The sequence below is a fragment of the Carica papaya genome, chromosome 1, assembly GCF_054855325.1.
Source record: "Carica papaya isolate Zhongbai chromosome 1, ASM5485532v1, whole genome shotgun sequence".
NCBI classification, from domain to species: domain Eukaryota; kingdom Viridiplantae; phylum Streptophyta; class Magnoliopsida; order Brassicales; family Caricaceae; genus Carica; species Carica papaya.
This window is the reverse complement of record NC_142309.1, coordinates 3,248,820-3,265,171: the sequence shown is the minus strand read 5'-3', so window position 1 is coordinate 3,265,171 and position 16,352 is coordinate 3,248,820. Positions and strand designations below refer to the sequence as shown.

Below are 16,352 nucleotides of genomic sequence, written 5' to 3'. Positions count from 1 at the left end.
AATCCAAACATAAAAATAAATATAACCTAACGGGGTAATAAACATAACAAATCATGGCAGACGGGCATATGTTAACAGCTTGATGCAGAGTGTAAAAATTATTAACAATAACGCTACTGTGCTGTACAGTTCATATAGAAATGTACAAAAGAGTGCAAACCAGCAGGCAGTAACATATGACATTGAAATCTAAAATACCGACTTTCAATTCATCAGTCTTCGTCTTCTTCATCTTCATCTTCCGGCAGCCCCATATCGTCTCCAATGCCTTCAAGCAGTTTGTCCACGTCCTCCCCCAACTCCAACAGCCTCGCAGTAAGTCTTTCCACCTTGCTCTGCTCTTGCCCGAGGCATACAAGCAAATCGTTCAGCTCTGCCTCGCTCTCTTTCTGGGCTTCCTCCCTAGATTCTGCCTTTATTGACTCAATATCAGGAACAGCTGTGGCACCTCCACCCTTCAAGGCTTTCACCTCCTTCTCAAGGTAGAAGTTGGCCTGCTCAAGACTATTGTAGGCATCAGACAAGCTCTTCAAGTCAGATTCTGTTTTCCCAGCTAAACTCCGGTACATAGATACCTCAGCTTCAAGTTTTGCTTTCTCTGCCTTAAGCATCTCTACACGTTGAGATGCTTCTTGAAGATCTCTTCTGAGAGTCTCCACCTGGACTCTCTCTGATCCCCCACTTGACCTTTGCTCCAATTGGGAGAGACCATTCCCGCCTGTCTTGGCCAGATCTTCAGCCAGAGTTGCATTACGAGCAAGGAGATTCTGGAAAAATACGTGTTAGAGGAGGAAAAGACAAAACAGTAAATGAATAATAACAATAATAAGAAACCACAAGTACACACTGGGGAAGAAGGTGATCTTCCGGATGAACCTTTTTTTGGTTGCTTCTTTTCAAGTTTCACAAATCACCGATTACCATATTCACAGAAACATATCCAAAGAAACAAATATATCAGTTTCATTGGAGCTCAATTTAGTTCTAGTTTATTATATTCTCATTTGATTTTTACATTTTAAATATTTAATATATTAGAATTTTATTATAATTTATACATAATTAAATTAAATTCCACTCGCATCTTTAATTACGTAGATCAATTTGTCTTCCCACTTACTAAGGGAGGAAGAATCATAAAAGCACCTAATTTAAGTAAAACATGGAATTAACTTATTTCTGTTGTAATCTAATTCTTATTTTATAGAAGAAATTTGAACCAAATCTAACCTTACAATTATAGACAATTATAAGACACATCTATTAGAATTATAAGACACATCTGCACGGTGTACAGATGAGGCACTACTATTTTTTAATCCTAGTTATTTCAGAGCGTTGATACCACACTTCTAGTTGCCCGTCTTGATTGTAAGCAATGAGGAAAAGGAAGAGAAGGGGAAGGAATTGTACAATACCTGTATCTCAGAGCATTGCTTCTCCACGAATGCTTTCAACCGCTTTATATAGTCCTTGTCTGTTTCCCCACTCTTCTGTTCCAACTCTGCAGGCACAACTACCACCTTACTCTTTGGATGACTGTAAACATCTACTATGTTCTCTCTAATGCTAGCCTCCAGACCCTTAACTAGACTAAGAAAATTGTCATAAAAAATTGACAACAGGATAGGATGATCCTCATTCTTTTTATCTGCAGTATCACCCTCATCTACATCTTCAATGTCTACCATGCTAGCAGCAGTTGACCTCGTTAATGGTTTATGGGGCTCTAGAAGCTTCCCAGAAGAAAAAAGGAAGCTCTTCTGCATATCATCAAACTTCAAAAAGTATGACGTAAGCCCAACTTTCTGGCCTATGGCATCAACTACGGCGAATGCATCCTTTCCATTATCACTGGACTTATTGTAAATAACACATTCTCCCAAAACAACAGCTGCCAACCCTCTTATACATACAGTTGCAGATGGGTCTGCCACTAACTCGAGCATATATGTTAGGTGGGGACGTGCATCTAGGAAGCAATGCACTGCAGTTGGACAATCTGCTAACCAGGTGACAAGTAATTTCAGGATGATTTGTTGAATATACGAGTTCCCCATGGCACAGGACTTTCCATCTTTATTTTTCATAGACGAGGCGACAGCCAAGTATCTGACAATTCGGTGCATCAGTGGCTCTGGAGCTCCTAATGATGGCGTGGGTGCCTCGAGTTCAATTCGAATAACCTGCAAATTCTCTTCTAAACTCAGATGTAATAAAGGAGAAGAGAATTAATTGAGGGAGTGCACTGGGTTTTGCCATTTCTCCCAATACGAAATTATAGCAATTTGATCATTTGAAACAAAATAACTGACGTCAAATATATAACACGGGAACAAAGAATTAAATTTAAAAGGGAAGCAAATGCTCCTCTGAGTGCTCGGGGCCAAAAAAAAAAATCTCTGATATCTTAAAGATTTTCTCTCATGCCAAAAAAAAATCACAACAGACAATCTTCCGACCTTTTCTAAAAGAAAAGGCAAAGCAGTAAAGAGACTGAAGAAAATCAGTATAATAGCACGCCTACAATTTCAACTCTCACCACAGACATGCTGCAACAATAAAGAAATATTTTTGGAAAATAACAGCTGATGATGCTAAGTAGATATTGGTAAATTGAACAACTAAACTAGCAATACAAGCACATTGCAAGCTATTATTAATAAGATACAGACAATTTTCTTCTAATATTGGCTAATCAAAATTATCCACAGTAGACTTTTTTTAGATAAAAAAATTAAGTGAAATTAATGAAACGAAGATAATACATCCTCCTAAGTGGAAAAACAAAGTAGAAATCAATACCAAGACACCCGCCCAGTCTCTTCATAACAATGTCAAAGACATCCTAAAGCAGTTCTGAATTTGGCCCATGAAGACTAAAACTAGTCTACAACTTCACCCTTTTGGATTTGTAACGTTCTAGTACAGCAAGCGTAGGTACTGGTGCATGAAACAACTAAAGTAGCAATACAAGTACATTACAAGGTGTTATAAATGACATAGCAATAATTTTCTCCTAATATTAGCATAATGAAAATACTCCACAGGAGACTAGAAGTGTCTGCAATTTTACTTCTTTAAATCCTTAACATTGTAGTATAGCATGCAAGCAAAAAAGAACTGTTAATACAGCAGAACTACCTACCTTTTCCTTGCAATGGTTATTATCCTTGAGGATGTGAGAAAGAACACTAGCAGCCCTGCAAGATGTCTGCACTTGAAGACATTAGCGAGAGAGTTCCCAAGCAACAAGCACCAAGAAATAAATATCTACTTTTCTTTCAAGCAAGCACTTAATTACCTCAAGGTCACCATCATTTTCACCCAAAGTAAGGCCACGTAAGAGCATGCTGCCATATAAAGTAATTCCTTATCAGATTTTTGAGATAAAAGTAAATAGTTTTTCGCCAGAAAATTCACTGAAGTAGGGAATGGATTGGAAGGAGGGGTGGGAAACATAGTAGATTCATTTCAACAGACACGTCACTGAAGTGCAGAATCAGGCTAAGGAAAAGTAGCATTTAATACCTTCCAAATGACATGTTAACATCCTCCTCAAGGGGAGCATGGATCATTGGAAGTGGTTGAGGAATTAACGTAGATGCTAACATCGCTTGACCATCACCATTTCCCTGAAAAAATATAAAAAATGAACTAAACAGTAAGATTTAGAAACAAAGGTATTGTAATCCAATGGCATAAATTATGCAATGACATGTTCATACAATTTAAGAAACAAGACACGCAGAAGGATAATTAGCAAAGACAAGAGATTAACATCACAAAAGCTCTTGAAAACTTGATCGGCTGCAACAAACTCTTGTATACTGGATGTTCGCAAAATGATTCGAAGAATAGAATTTAAAGCTGATTCTTCTTGGAGACCATCACCAAGAACTTTGCTCGCAAGGGAATCACGATTCTTGGGATGTCCAGCAATCAGATTGCCAATGCACCTTAAAGCCTGGCAATGTGAATAAACTATATAAGGAAAAAAAATTGAAAGAAAATCAATCAATGTTATTTTAAATAACAAAAGCTCTTTAAGGAAAAATGCTAGAAATTCTAGCAGATACTCTTAACTGTTTCAGGAAAACATTAACACCACAAACCTGCCACTGATGAAACAGGAAATATTTTCATCATCCAACAGATATCATGAGGAATACTGGCTCGACTTATCAATATGCCATAAAAAATGAGCAGGCTAGGTGAGGAAGAAGCTTGCATGCTAGAAAAGAATCGGTGCTTACTTTGATTATACAACATAGACATTCTCATTGCTTCTTTTTTTGGGCAAAGAAGACATTCATTGCTTTTGATATCTTAAAATAAAGATAATAACTCTGATTATGGAAGAAAGTGGAACACTACCTGCCCTCTTTCTCACACTTGTTACTAACAGGGAAGAACCTAACACTGGGGACATGACTAACTGTATATATAGTCCAGCTCCATATTCACAGCCTTTTCCTTAGGAATCAAATTAAAAAAATAAGTAAATAAAGCAAGGGATGTCTATGGCAGCAAGACGTAGAGAGGTTCTGAACGGTAACTAATGACAGAGAAATTAAAATCAGCTAACTTACCGCACAACGAACTGCAATAGGAGCCCATTGGCTTTCAACACCCAACATAAGGAGATTGTCCAACACTTTCTTCTGCATACTCAAACGATCGAGCAGGATAAGAAGTAGCCCAATGCCACCGTTTAAGAGATTAATACCACAGCAAAAATGATTTAACAAACCTGAACCAGAACTGTTTTATTAGTCATTTTGTTTGCATCTTTTGCAGCCTCAGCCTCTAAACCTCCCATAATCAACAAATTAATGGTCTCCAGTGCACTGAGTAAATTGATTGTCTACTGGCATGGTATTTGATCCCAAAAAAAAAACCAAGAAATCACCAAATATTTGCATTGGAACACTAAAATTTCCAAAATAATTAGAAGGAATAGTGACCATATCAAGCTACAAGTACTAGAGTATCCAACCTTTTGCTGGGTGAAACTGTATGTAGTTCCTCGAAGTTTTAAGATTGTTATCAAGGGGTCAAAGCCCATAGTCTCCCGAAGTAGTATCTAAAACATAGACTAAAAATCAACAGCTGGTGATAAACCTATCGCATGCATAAATTACAAAGCAGACATACAAACCTGATTAGATGCATTAGTACGAAGAAGATTGTTCAACAATTCAAGACAATCCTGGAAAATACCAAGAATATTAGTCAATTAAAAATTCAAAGATTTCCCCTAGGCTTTTGAAGATATACCAGATTTGGTTATGCATTAAAAAGAAAATTTACAAAAAGAGAAGCAGAAGTCGGGAGATTTCACATTGTTTCTCATGTTTTCTTAAAGCATTGATGCAGAAAATTCTGCATTTCAATGCAAAATAATTTCAGGTAAGATTATAAATGGCCTGGAAGCGAAAAAGTTACAGCAACTTTGCTGAAAAGTTAAACTCATTAGGAAACAAGGCAGGCATACCTGCACCACAACACCGCCCTCGGAACCTCCTTCTTCTTTAATAATACTAAAGATTTTCTCAAACGCGCCTTCAAAGACCACAATTTTTTGAATCTCCTAAAATCATCAAATCAATCAATTAGTCAGAAAAAAAAAATCAATAACAATATTAATAAAGCAGATTGCAAGTACAGGTTCAACCAATTCACAGCTAAAAGGAATGGGAAAAAGATCTTGCTGAAGAAAAAACTCACTTCAGCCTCACGGGTCAAGTAAGTAAGAAGTAGTAAGGCCTCATTCCGAATGACCTGAAAAGCAAACCATGATTACTTTCGTATGTAGAACTATTAGCCAGTAACAAGGGGGAAAGCCAAATAACAACAGACGCGAAAATCTTTCTCTTCCACATAAACTCCACTCATCAAAAATCTCCAGGATTCTCATATTGATGCATGTCCCAAATGTTTAGAAAGGAAAACCCCTAAATTCCCGAAAGGTGATGTTGTGAAGAGCTGGCCGTGAAGTCCGATATACAGTTTCAATAGATCATGCGGAATAACCACTCAGTGAATGGGTGTGCATCTACCTCACGATCCATAAGCATATCCATGAGCCGTGTTATTCCACGTGGGATGGTCAGAATAGCTTCCTGTAACCTGAAGAGAAACTCTGAAGATCTGTCCAATATAACTCATAAAATCCACTAAATCTAGATAAAAAATGTTTGCTTAATAACTCTCATACCTGTTTGGTGAATTTGTGAGAAGGGCAGTCATAATTTGAAGTGTGTAATATCGTACATAGAAATCATCCTCAGACTGGTGACATTCCAGGCAAAATGACATTCAGCTATGCACAAAATCCATCAAATAATGCATAAAAAGTGTTTTAAACCCATATAATGAACCGCACCAATAAACCTAACAGAAGAGAAATGCTATCTGCTTCTCGGGAAAGCAAATCAGTGTTCATCAAAGCTGGTTGAACCTCGTTCTTTTGTCCTTTCGCATGATCAATGGGAGTCAAAGCACTAAAAAGGGTTTCTAAAGCACCCCGAACCTGCCACATGTATTAGATTAACTTAGTTTTTCTTTTGAAATGTAAGTAAGGTATTATTATGCACATAGGTACGAAGGAGGTACCGCCCATATACAAAATAGTTACACATCAATCAAGTGGTTCATGACTAAACCAATATCTTCCCAATTATTAATGTCATGATCCAACAAAATAGAGTCAAAAGTGTGAATTCATCTATCCCTAATGTTTACAAAGTTAGTCTCTGTACCCTCAAAAACTCTCGCATTTCTTTCCTTCCAAACCAATATCTCTAATGTATTAGATTAACTTAGTGCTGTATATTAATAACAGAGCGCATAATCAAGTTATATAAAACAAATTCTATTACAAAATCCTTGCAAGAGACGAAAGGCACGAAAACCATATTTTCAAATTGTTCAGATTAAAATGGACATTGAACAAATTACAAGTGGTAAAAGATCGCGTGAGAGAAAATCCAACCCAAGCTTTTATTGAAAACTTGTAAGAAAGGTACCATACAGACAGGTCAAAAGGATCCACTTATGCTCCTCAGTTGTGTCTCCCAATATAGAGTAATATGTATAAAAAAAGAGGTGATTGAAGTAATAATATGTATATACATATATATGTATTATGAATATATAATAGGGAACAGAAGATTTGACACCATTTCAACATCATCCCGTTCATCCTTCAAGACTCCTAAAATGACAGGAAAACCTGCAAATAGATGATTAATCATATCACAAGATATTTTTCAGACAACCAATCTTGATTTAACAGACACTAGTGTTTATATTTTTTATCTCAAAAAAAAAATAGACAAGAGATAGTTTACCCATTGCTCCAAATGCAAGTTGGGCAGCATGACTTTCTGCTACGACAGCTTGCAGTTCTGCAATAGCTGTCCTTCTATCCTCTGCCAGTACACCATTGCTTATGCGATCGAGCAAGCGTTCAACATAACTGGATAGAAGCCAAAGAACAAATTACTTGAAAGAAATAATTCCACATCGTGTAAAAGAAAGATTACCTAGCATAATCATATCAATCAACCCCGAGACACAAATATAAACAGAAAGATTACCTATCTTCATTTGAAGAAGAATTCTCATTGCCAAAAACGAGACCAACAACCCCCTGCACAAGAAATCCTCACCCAATACATAAAAATGTAAAATGAAAAACCAAAACTAGACTAGGTCGTAACTAGAATGCAATGATCAAATAACAAAAAGGAGCCAGTCCAAAGGGTCACTACACACAAAATGTAGCAATTCAATCATCATTTTGATGCATTCCAAAATTATCCTTCCATGCCATATCAGAAGAGACGTGTTAGCATAAACACAGCCAGAACTCGAGAAATTTCACTTGTAAAACGCATTATTTACATTTGTCCCAATTGAACACCTGATCACAGTATTAACGGCAACAATATCAACCCGTACTACCAAATAGAAGATGAAACACATTATACACAGAAATGCAAACAAACATATCAAAAGTTGACACACACAAACTAGCAGCAGACGAGGAATAAAAAGAAAAACAATCATAGAGATGGAGAAGGAAAGGTAGAGGGAGGAGTATTACCTTGTAACCAGACACCAAATCCATCTCCTACACTCACCAACGATCACCGCGAAAGAAAATCCTGAAACACCAAAATAGTACGATTACGAATCGAACAGAAATAATTAGAACGCCACAACAAAAAATAATCGATTGAGAATAGTAGAACAATACAAAACCCTAAAAACAAGAACTCCGATGAAAATAAGCAGAGAAGTGAAGAAAATCGAAAACAGTACCGCGAGCTTGTTTGGATATCGCGAGTGCGAGAGAATGAGACAGGGACAGAAAAGGAATTGAACTGAAGAGAAACGAAAAGGACCGATCCCCTCCCAAAATCTCTCACCTTGATCTGTAATTCACGTGGAATTTTTGTGTTTGCCACGATTTGTCTCTTCTTTTTGTTTCTGGTTTTTTTTTCCCCCTTTTCTGGATACACCATGCCGTTAAATTATTTGCTGAACTAATATTAAACTCCATAGATTAAGATTAATAAATTAAATTAATTAAAATTAATATTTTAATTTAATAAATAGTTTTTTTTTTTAATTTTATCTATAAATAATTAATGATATATTTATCTAAATATTCATGTATTATGAATTAAAATATATTTAATATAACAACTTTTATAATTATATAACGAAAAATTTAAATATTTTAAGTTTAAATTGAAGAATACTCTTACATGAGTAATACATTATATTTAAATCCTATTATATGTATATTATGTAACGGCCCCGGAAATATTAAAATGAAATGAGTATTTAAATATATCAAATGCGGAAGCGAGATCAAAATTTCAGTTAACATCCCTTACACGAAAAAAATCAAAAACGTACTTAAAATACAAAAGATTAAACTAACTAAGAGAGAAACTCGAAAATAAAACTATGAGTATGACTACAGAGTCTCTAGGCATCCCCTTCGTCGTCCTCCTGCGGAACGGGCTCGGGAACCATGTCTTCCTGATCTGAAATGGTTAAATAAGGAGTGAGCTACACTAGCCCAGTAAGAACATCACGATATCTCACCGTCACGGAGGTAAAGGTGGGTAGAAAAACACAAAAGACCAATGGAGCATAATTTACAACAAACTCGTTTATTAACATGAAAACCTTTACCCTCCACTTACCTCGGTGGAATTTATGAAAACAATATAAGAAAAACAATAACATTATCATAATCATTGAATAATATAAGCTGTAAAACATAACACTTATCACGCCCCTTGAAATTTCAATCATTGTACAACATATCTTTTTCTCATTTACCAGCCTACTAGTATCCGTGGGGGTCCATAGGGGTTCCGCTACCCGTTAACCTTTAACATTCATAATCAGTTTCCAGGGCCGTCCCCATACCCCGTCCGGTATGGGCGCCAAAACCATGAACCTCAATACCCCGTCCGGTATGAGGGTGAAACGGGCCGTCCCCATACCCCGTCCGGTATGGGCGCCAAACCATAAGATCTCCATACCCCGTCCGGCATGTGAGACCACAATCCCGGTAGGGTTCCCTACGGACCCGGTCCGTCCACCATCTCCCAGGATATCTAGTCAGGCTGACCCCCATAATACAATTATCAGTCTACACAATCTTTCATTTTCCTTTTCCTCAGTCAGCATCATCAATTCACATACAAACAAGCAAAACAGTAATTCATGCCAAACAGACAACATACAGTATCAGTTTTTCAGTCATTCAACCCATGATTAATAAAAACGTAGTATATGCACACAAATCTGTAAAATGAACACATCAAACCTCATTTTGCATTTAAAGCTGTAAACAGGCCAAATAACAGTAAATCATCAATCACACTAGACTCAGGCTCCATTAGCCACCTTAAGCAATTTCACACATTCGTTAATTCAAGAAATACCGTTTTATCATTTTGAACTTTAATACCGTGATAGGAAATAGGGTGAGGGGTCCTTACTTGTTTTCGGGATCCGAATACGATTCACAGTGCGCCTGCAGGCCGTCCCTAATTTTCCCTGAATTTTTTCCCGGGGAACTGAAACACACTAACAGTACCTGCACGTGTTCCAAAAAAAAACCCAAATTAGGCCCAGGGCCTCTTTCGGCCCAAATCGCAACTCCGGCACGGCGGCTCCGCCGTGCTCCGGCGACGGCGCCGCCGCTGGCGGCGGCGAGTCGCCTCGGGTTGGCTGTTTTCGGCCGTTTTCGGCCGAATTCGGCCACACTCGCATTGGTCCTTGTCAGAAAACAACCCTAGGGCCCTCGGGGGGCCAAAAAATCACGGAAAAGCGGAGCTTACCGGCGGCGGCGCTCTCGGGTACGGCGGCTCTCCGGCGAGGTTCGTGTTTTGGTGATTCGGCTTCGGTCAACCTATAGAGAAAAGAATGGTGATCACGGTGATATAAAAATTGCATCGAACGGAGGCCGGGAAGGACCTCGTCGGAGGCAAAAACCGAGAGGGGGCGCGGCGGCGCCGCTGGGTTTCGGCCGCGTATTTCGGCCGTTTGGCCGGGATTTCGGCCTCAATTTGGCCATAGGAGGAATCAGCGGGGAAAAACGAGTCGGGGGTATGAAATTTACCTCGATCGGCGGTCGGAAATTTTCCCGGTGCGACGGCGGGTGGCGGCGGTCGGCCTCTGGTTCGTCTTCTCCGGCGAGCGGCGGGCGGCTAGGGTTTGTGGTCTGGTGTGGGGGTTCTATTTATAACCCCTTGCCTTTTGATCACAGCCGTTCATTTCGTTTTAATCTGGGCCGTTCGTTTTTTATTGAATCTGGGCCGTCCGTGCGATTGAATCTGGACCGTCCGATCGCGCGATTGATCTGGACCGTCGGATCGCACCCGCGCGAATCGCCAACGTGGCTCCTTTCGGAGTGACGCGGTCTTGCCACATGGCAGGCCCCGGTTGGCCGGGACTGCTGACCGGGCCTGCTGACGTGGCTGCTGACGTGGGCCCCCTTTTTTTTTTTTTTTTCTCCCTCCTTTCCGGGTGCTACATATTAAATTTATAAATAACATGTGAAGACATTGTACATGCTATATCATTGTATAGAGTTAATATAATTAATTATCCATTTACTTATAATTTATTGATTTTGTTTATTATCATTGCAAATAATTTCATTAGTTCTTTAAGCTATTAATTTATTTTTTTAATTTTTTAATTTTAATTTGTTTATCTTAAATTTCTACCATTTTTGTTTTGAAATTCAAAAAAAAAAAGGCAAATATTTTCTAAAAAATTAATAATTTTTTTTTTTTGGGTAAACTTTGGTATATTTATATTTGATAGTCATGATATACAATATGGCTGGTTCAATAATCTAGCCCATATAGGTCAGCCCAACCTTGATGGGTTGCAACCCATTAAATTCAGGAAACCCCACTAACTTGGTTCATATTTTAGGGTTCTAATACTTTTTTCTTTATTGTGAATGAAAAAAGTTATATTCGATTTTTTTAATATGTTATGACTACTCCAAAATAGGAGAACTTACATGTATAAATGTATAAAATATTTATTTCACTTAAAAATATAATAAATTTGTCGAGACTAAACTCAACTTGATCATTAGAGTTTCGTTAATACATCAGTAAGTTAAATCATCGATCTTATATAAGTATTATAAGTTTAAACTAATTTGATTCTCATTTTAGGGTTCAATTTTTTTTTTTTTAATTATCGAAAAAAGACTAACTTCAATTTTTTTAATATGTTACTATTTCAAACTAAATGAATTCATCCATCTAGAATATCTATTTTACTTAAAAATAAAATTAATTTATTTATATTAAACTCAATTTGATTACTATAGTCTCGTCAATACATTTGTAATATATTCATAATATGATATGTTATATGTTTAAACTCACGACTTATAATATATTCAACCAGACACGATAATTTTAATTATTATATAATTATGTTTGATTTAAGGATTAAATATTACTTTTAAATTAAGATAATTTAACTTTTTTAGATATTTAACTTACGTAGTGTATATGTTTGGTTTGGATTTTATACTTATTAATTATATTTGGTTTATTGAATCATTAATTGAATTGTTTATTTTTCGTATAACTCAATTTAGGCTCTAAATATAACTTATTTATTTATAATAAGTAAATAAAAATAATCGAGCATTAATTATTATATCCTAAAAATTGGGCGCTCGTACGGTAAATTTTAATAAATGTCAAAACGACGTGTCGTTTTATGCTTAATTTATAGCCTACGGAAAATCACCAAAAGAAATAATCCAAAAGTTGTTGGAGCATGGAGCTCTATGCACCATTTGGTACTCCAACCGGATTGTGTATGCATATATATATATATATATAAAGAAGACATTGGGTTTAAATTTTAAAATTTAATTATTTTATAATGGCCCATTAGTGTGTGTGCATATATATATATATATATATATATATATATGTGCATGTGTGTGTGCATGGAGCCTTGTGTCACGAACTTGTGTCTATTTTATATCTTATATATATATATATATTTGATATTTGTCCCGTATTAGACATGGTTTATAATTTTAAACATTAATTATACAATGTGTAATACTTTAATTAAAGGTATAAATTGTGTTTATATTTAAAATTTTGCACCAATAATTATTATATATTTTAAAAATTTTCAAATAGATAATTAATATATATATTACCATATATATATTTTTTTATATTCTAAAAGCTGATTTAATAATAATATTTGAAATCTTATCTTGATATAATATATATGATTATAATTAATACTAATATATCAATTTTTTATTTCAAAAAAAAAAATTGATGTGATATTTTTGGTATCGTGTTTATATATATATATATATAAAAGTAGGAAAATGGTTAACCAAACAAAATCAATCTCCTTAGAAACAATATTAGCTTAAAGGAAGGCAAGTCTGCCTTTCCCCCTCTCCTTTTCTTCACATAAATAACTCTCTTGTTTTTTTTTAAAAAAAAAAAATAAGAAAAATAATTAATTCATTTAATTGGGTAAATTAACGTACATCCAAACGAGGCCTCTGTCAATTTCCCATCAGGAAGTTTCTCTGCATGTCCTCGTGTGGGACCCACTTTAAGCCATACAAGTAGAAGCAAGAAGCCAAAAAGCAGAAGTTGCCAAACATGTCTCTTACAATTCCAATGGTTGCAAAATAAAAAGAAACTAGTGAGCAAGAAGAAATAATTTCATAGCTTCTAATCTAAGAGAATAGACAAAGATTTTGAAAGCAATCTTTCATATATATATATATATATATATATAGATATATAACATAAAATTTATATATCTCAATAATTATGTGGTATATGTACCGTTAAATAACAATATAATCAATAATACTATAATATCCTAATTATAATATATGCAAAATATACAGTTTGAATTATATTTTGTTAGAGAGAAAATAAATTAATATTAAAATTGAAGTAAACAAAAATATTAAATATAAAATATAAAATAAAATAAGGATGTTAAAGACTTAGAAAGAAAAACCAGGGAGCTAGAGAAGAAATAAATTGAAATATTAGCGATCAAACAAATACGATTTAAAATATAAAATTATGGTATTTATAATTAATTATTTATTTTTTAATATTAAAAAATTTATATATGTAAATAATTAATAAACTACACAAAATTTAAAAATTCATTCTTAATATATATATTTAATAACATGATATATACAAAATACACGACCGTATTCAATTTCACAGTCTCATTAAAAAATAGTGTAGAAATATTTACTATACGATAAAAAATAATTGATTTATTGTTACTATTATTATTATTATCTAATTAATGTAATTATTTTTATTGTCTTATTGAGGTGCTAGTGGGGGAATTATTTTGGTGATACATATATATATATATATATATACACACATTTATCTAAAATTAGATCAACAAACTGTGGTGTACTGTTGTCTTATCCAAATTTGGAGTTCCAAACATTATCCAAGTTGTTGTATCCACTCTTGATTCATTTGGGTTGCCATTTTCTTTGCTATAACAAAAAGAAGTGGGAAAAAAATAGGATATGGTAAATTTTGCTTAAAAAAATTAGATTTTCATAATAATTAAGTTTTTTTTTTTAATTCAATAAAAATTATTAATTTTTTATATTTAAGTTATTAAATAAATAAAAAAAAAACCCGAATAGAAACTCGTCGTATTTTATTTTTAAACGTATCAAATATTAAATTAAGTACTGATGGGTCAATTAAAAAAAAATTAAAAATATTTGTTTAGTAAAATTTTGAGGGTAATTTGGTAATTTTGTTGGTCACCCAATTATTCATTTAAATAGGGAAAAATTAAGGTGAAAATATACATTTTGATGAAATTGAAGTAAAAGGGTTATTTGGTCATTTTGGTCTCCACCCAATTATTCATTTCTACATAAAAGTAGAAGTGATATCAATAGATGAAAAGGTCAACATGTATTCATATCATATTGAAAATTTGGATAATTTGATAATTTTGCTGCCCACCCAAATCATTCATTTGTACAAAAAATACCAAACTTTCATAACTAATAATATATCAGTTTCATAGTTAAAATCTTTATATTATATTTAAATGTTACGAGTTTAAAATTTATTAACATTTTATGAGTATTTTATAAATTAGTGATGAATAGTAAATAATATTTAATTCAATAAAATTATTTATTTAATTCACTAATATATTTGTGAGGACTGCGTTGCTCAGATATGCGCTCAATTATAATTTGGTTTTACACCACCAGCCATCTTTATATGAAGTTATAAATTCAAATTTATTGATATAAAGAGAATATTTAATTAATAAAAAGACCAAGTCATGAAATATTTATTCAAATAAAAGATATTTAATTTTTATTATAAAAAATATGATATTTTATTTAAAAATAAAATAATTATTTCAAGTATGTATTTTGTCAGTATATTAATGGCTAGATTTTTTGTTAACCAACACCAATATTTTATTATATTATTTATATATAATTTTATATTAAAAATTCATATTTATATAAACAAAAAAACATCAAATACTAAATTATAACGAAAAATATTAGGAAATCATACTACAATAAATGTCAAATTTAAAACCTAATTTGATAATTATAAATTTAATTATTGTTTTTTATTTTTTTAATTTAAAATTTTATTTATATATCCCTTTATGAATAAAAAAACAAAACATTTTTTGTTTTTTAAATCCCAAATTAAAGAATTTTCTAGGAAGCTACCAAGAAACTTCCATACAAATAATATCTATATATTTATAAGTAATACCTCATATGGCCTTTTTTTTTTTTGTAGATATAAATTATATAAAAATAAAATTTTAGTTATCATTTGCTCAAATTTTAGAATATACAAATAAAAGTAACATAATACTTATAATTAAATATTATATAAAAATATTATTCTCTCAACTCTTAAAATATAAAAATAATAGTTATTTATTTTAATTTTTAAAACATAAAAATATGATCTATTTTTAATTGATTATAAATCATACACCTTATGCATATATATATATATATATATATATATATATGTTATACACTTCAAGCCCTTAATGTATGCCTTAAATGACTTGGACCCCTTCCATTCTTTTTAGCTTTTTGAGTCAATTGGAAGCTTAATTTGGGTCATAGACACCAATCATGACTCTCAAATTGACTCGGCATGATTGACTCGGTTTTACAATTTCCCCTCTCCAAAATTATCATGCAATAAATTTAGGTCATATATATATATATATATATATATAATATTCCTATTTTATATTGTTTATATCACTAAATTCTAATAAATTTTCAATCTAACATGATATAATTTTGAAAAAAACTATAAGCATAATTTTACATCAACAAAAAAAATTATTATAAAAAGATTATCGCACCTTATATATATATCTCAACCATGTTCAGATATATATTATTATAAAAAAAATTAAAGATTAATTATGTATGAAGGATAACCAATTGGGAAAGTAATAAAAGACATGGTCTTTGAGTAGAATTGAGAATATTATTGTTTTTGAAAATCTCAATACGATGTGATAGTGTTGGTTGAGTATATCTATATGTTAGCTATTATACGTATCTATCTCAACTTATATGAATAAAATTCATGTAGTATTACTTTTTGATTTAACTTAATTATATATTAAATATATTTTCAATGTTTTAAAGCATAAGCAATTAGTAAAGTGAGATAATTTTATTTATTTTTTTAATAAACTCATATAATTTTGTAATTATTTCATAC

The 16,352-nt window shown here is 33.0% G+C and overlaps 1 protein-coding gene across 3 annotated transcripts; it reads right to left on the bottom strand.

The window, feature by feature from the left end:
* On the bottom strand, window positions 1–8,533 carry GC6 (golgin Putative 6). 3 transcript variants are annotated; one of them, XM_088214430.1, is made up of 20 exons: window positions 8,272–8,533; window positions 8,114–8,174; window positions 7,605–7,657; window positions 7,356–7,483; window positions 7,185–7,237; window positions 6,389–6,535; window positions 6,221–6,294; window positions 6,063–6,132; window positions 5,731–5,784; window positions 5,498–5,593; window positions 5,162–5,212; window positions 5,000–5,086; window positions 4,754–4,867; window positions 4,593–4,664; window positions 3,782–3,967; window positions 3,532–3,635; window positions 3,305–3,353; window positions 3,149–3,214; window positions 1,419–2,186; window positions 1–767 (listed from the first exon to the last, which is right to left on the bottom strand). In XM_088214430.1, exons 2-20 carry the CDS (start codon window positions 8,135–8,137, stop codon window positions 213–215), a joined length of 2,751 nt encoding a protein of 916 aa, XP_088070556.1. In that variant the 5' UTR covers window positions 8,138–8,174; window positions 8,272–8,533; the 3' UTR covers window positions 1–212. The 3 variants fall into 3 exon arrangements, with proteins under 3 accessions (XP_088070556.1, XP_088070548.1, XP_088070559.1); XM_088214422.1 differs by having other exon boundaries at window positions 8,332–8,533; XM_088214433.1 differs by lacking the exons at window positions 6,389–6,535; window positions 7,185–7,237; window positions 7,356–7,483; ... (1 more) ...; window positions 8,114–8,174; window positions 8,272–8,533 and having other exon boundaries at window positions 6,063–6,125; window positions 6,221–6,300.
* Between the last annotated feature and the right edge of the window lie 7,819 nt (window positions 8,534–16,352).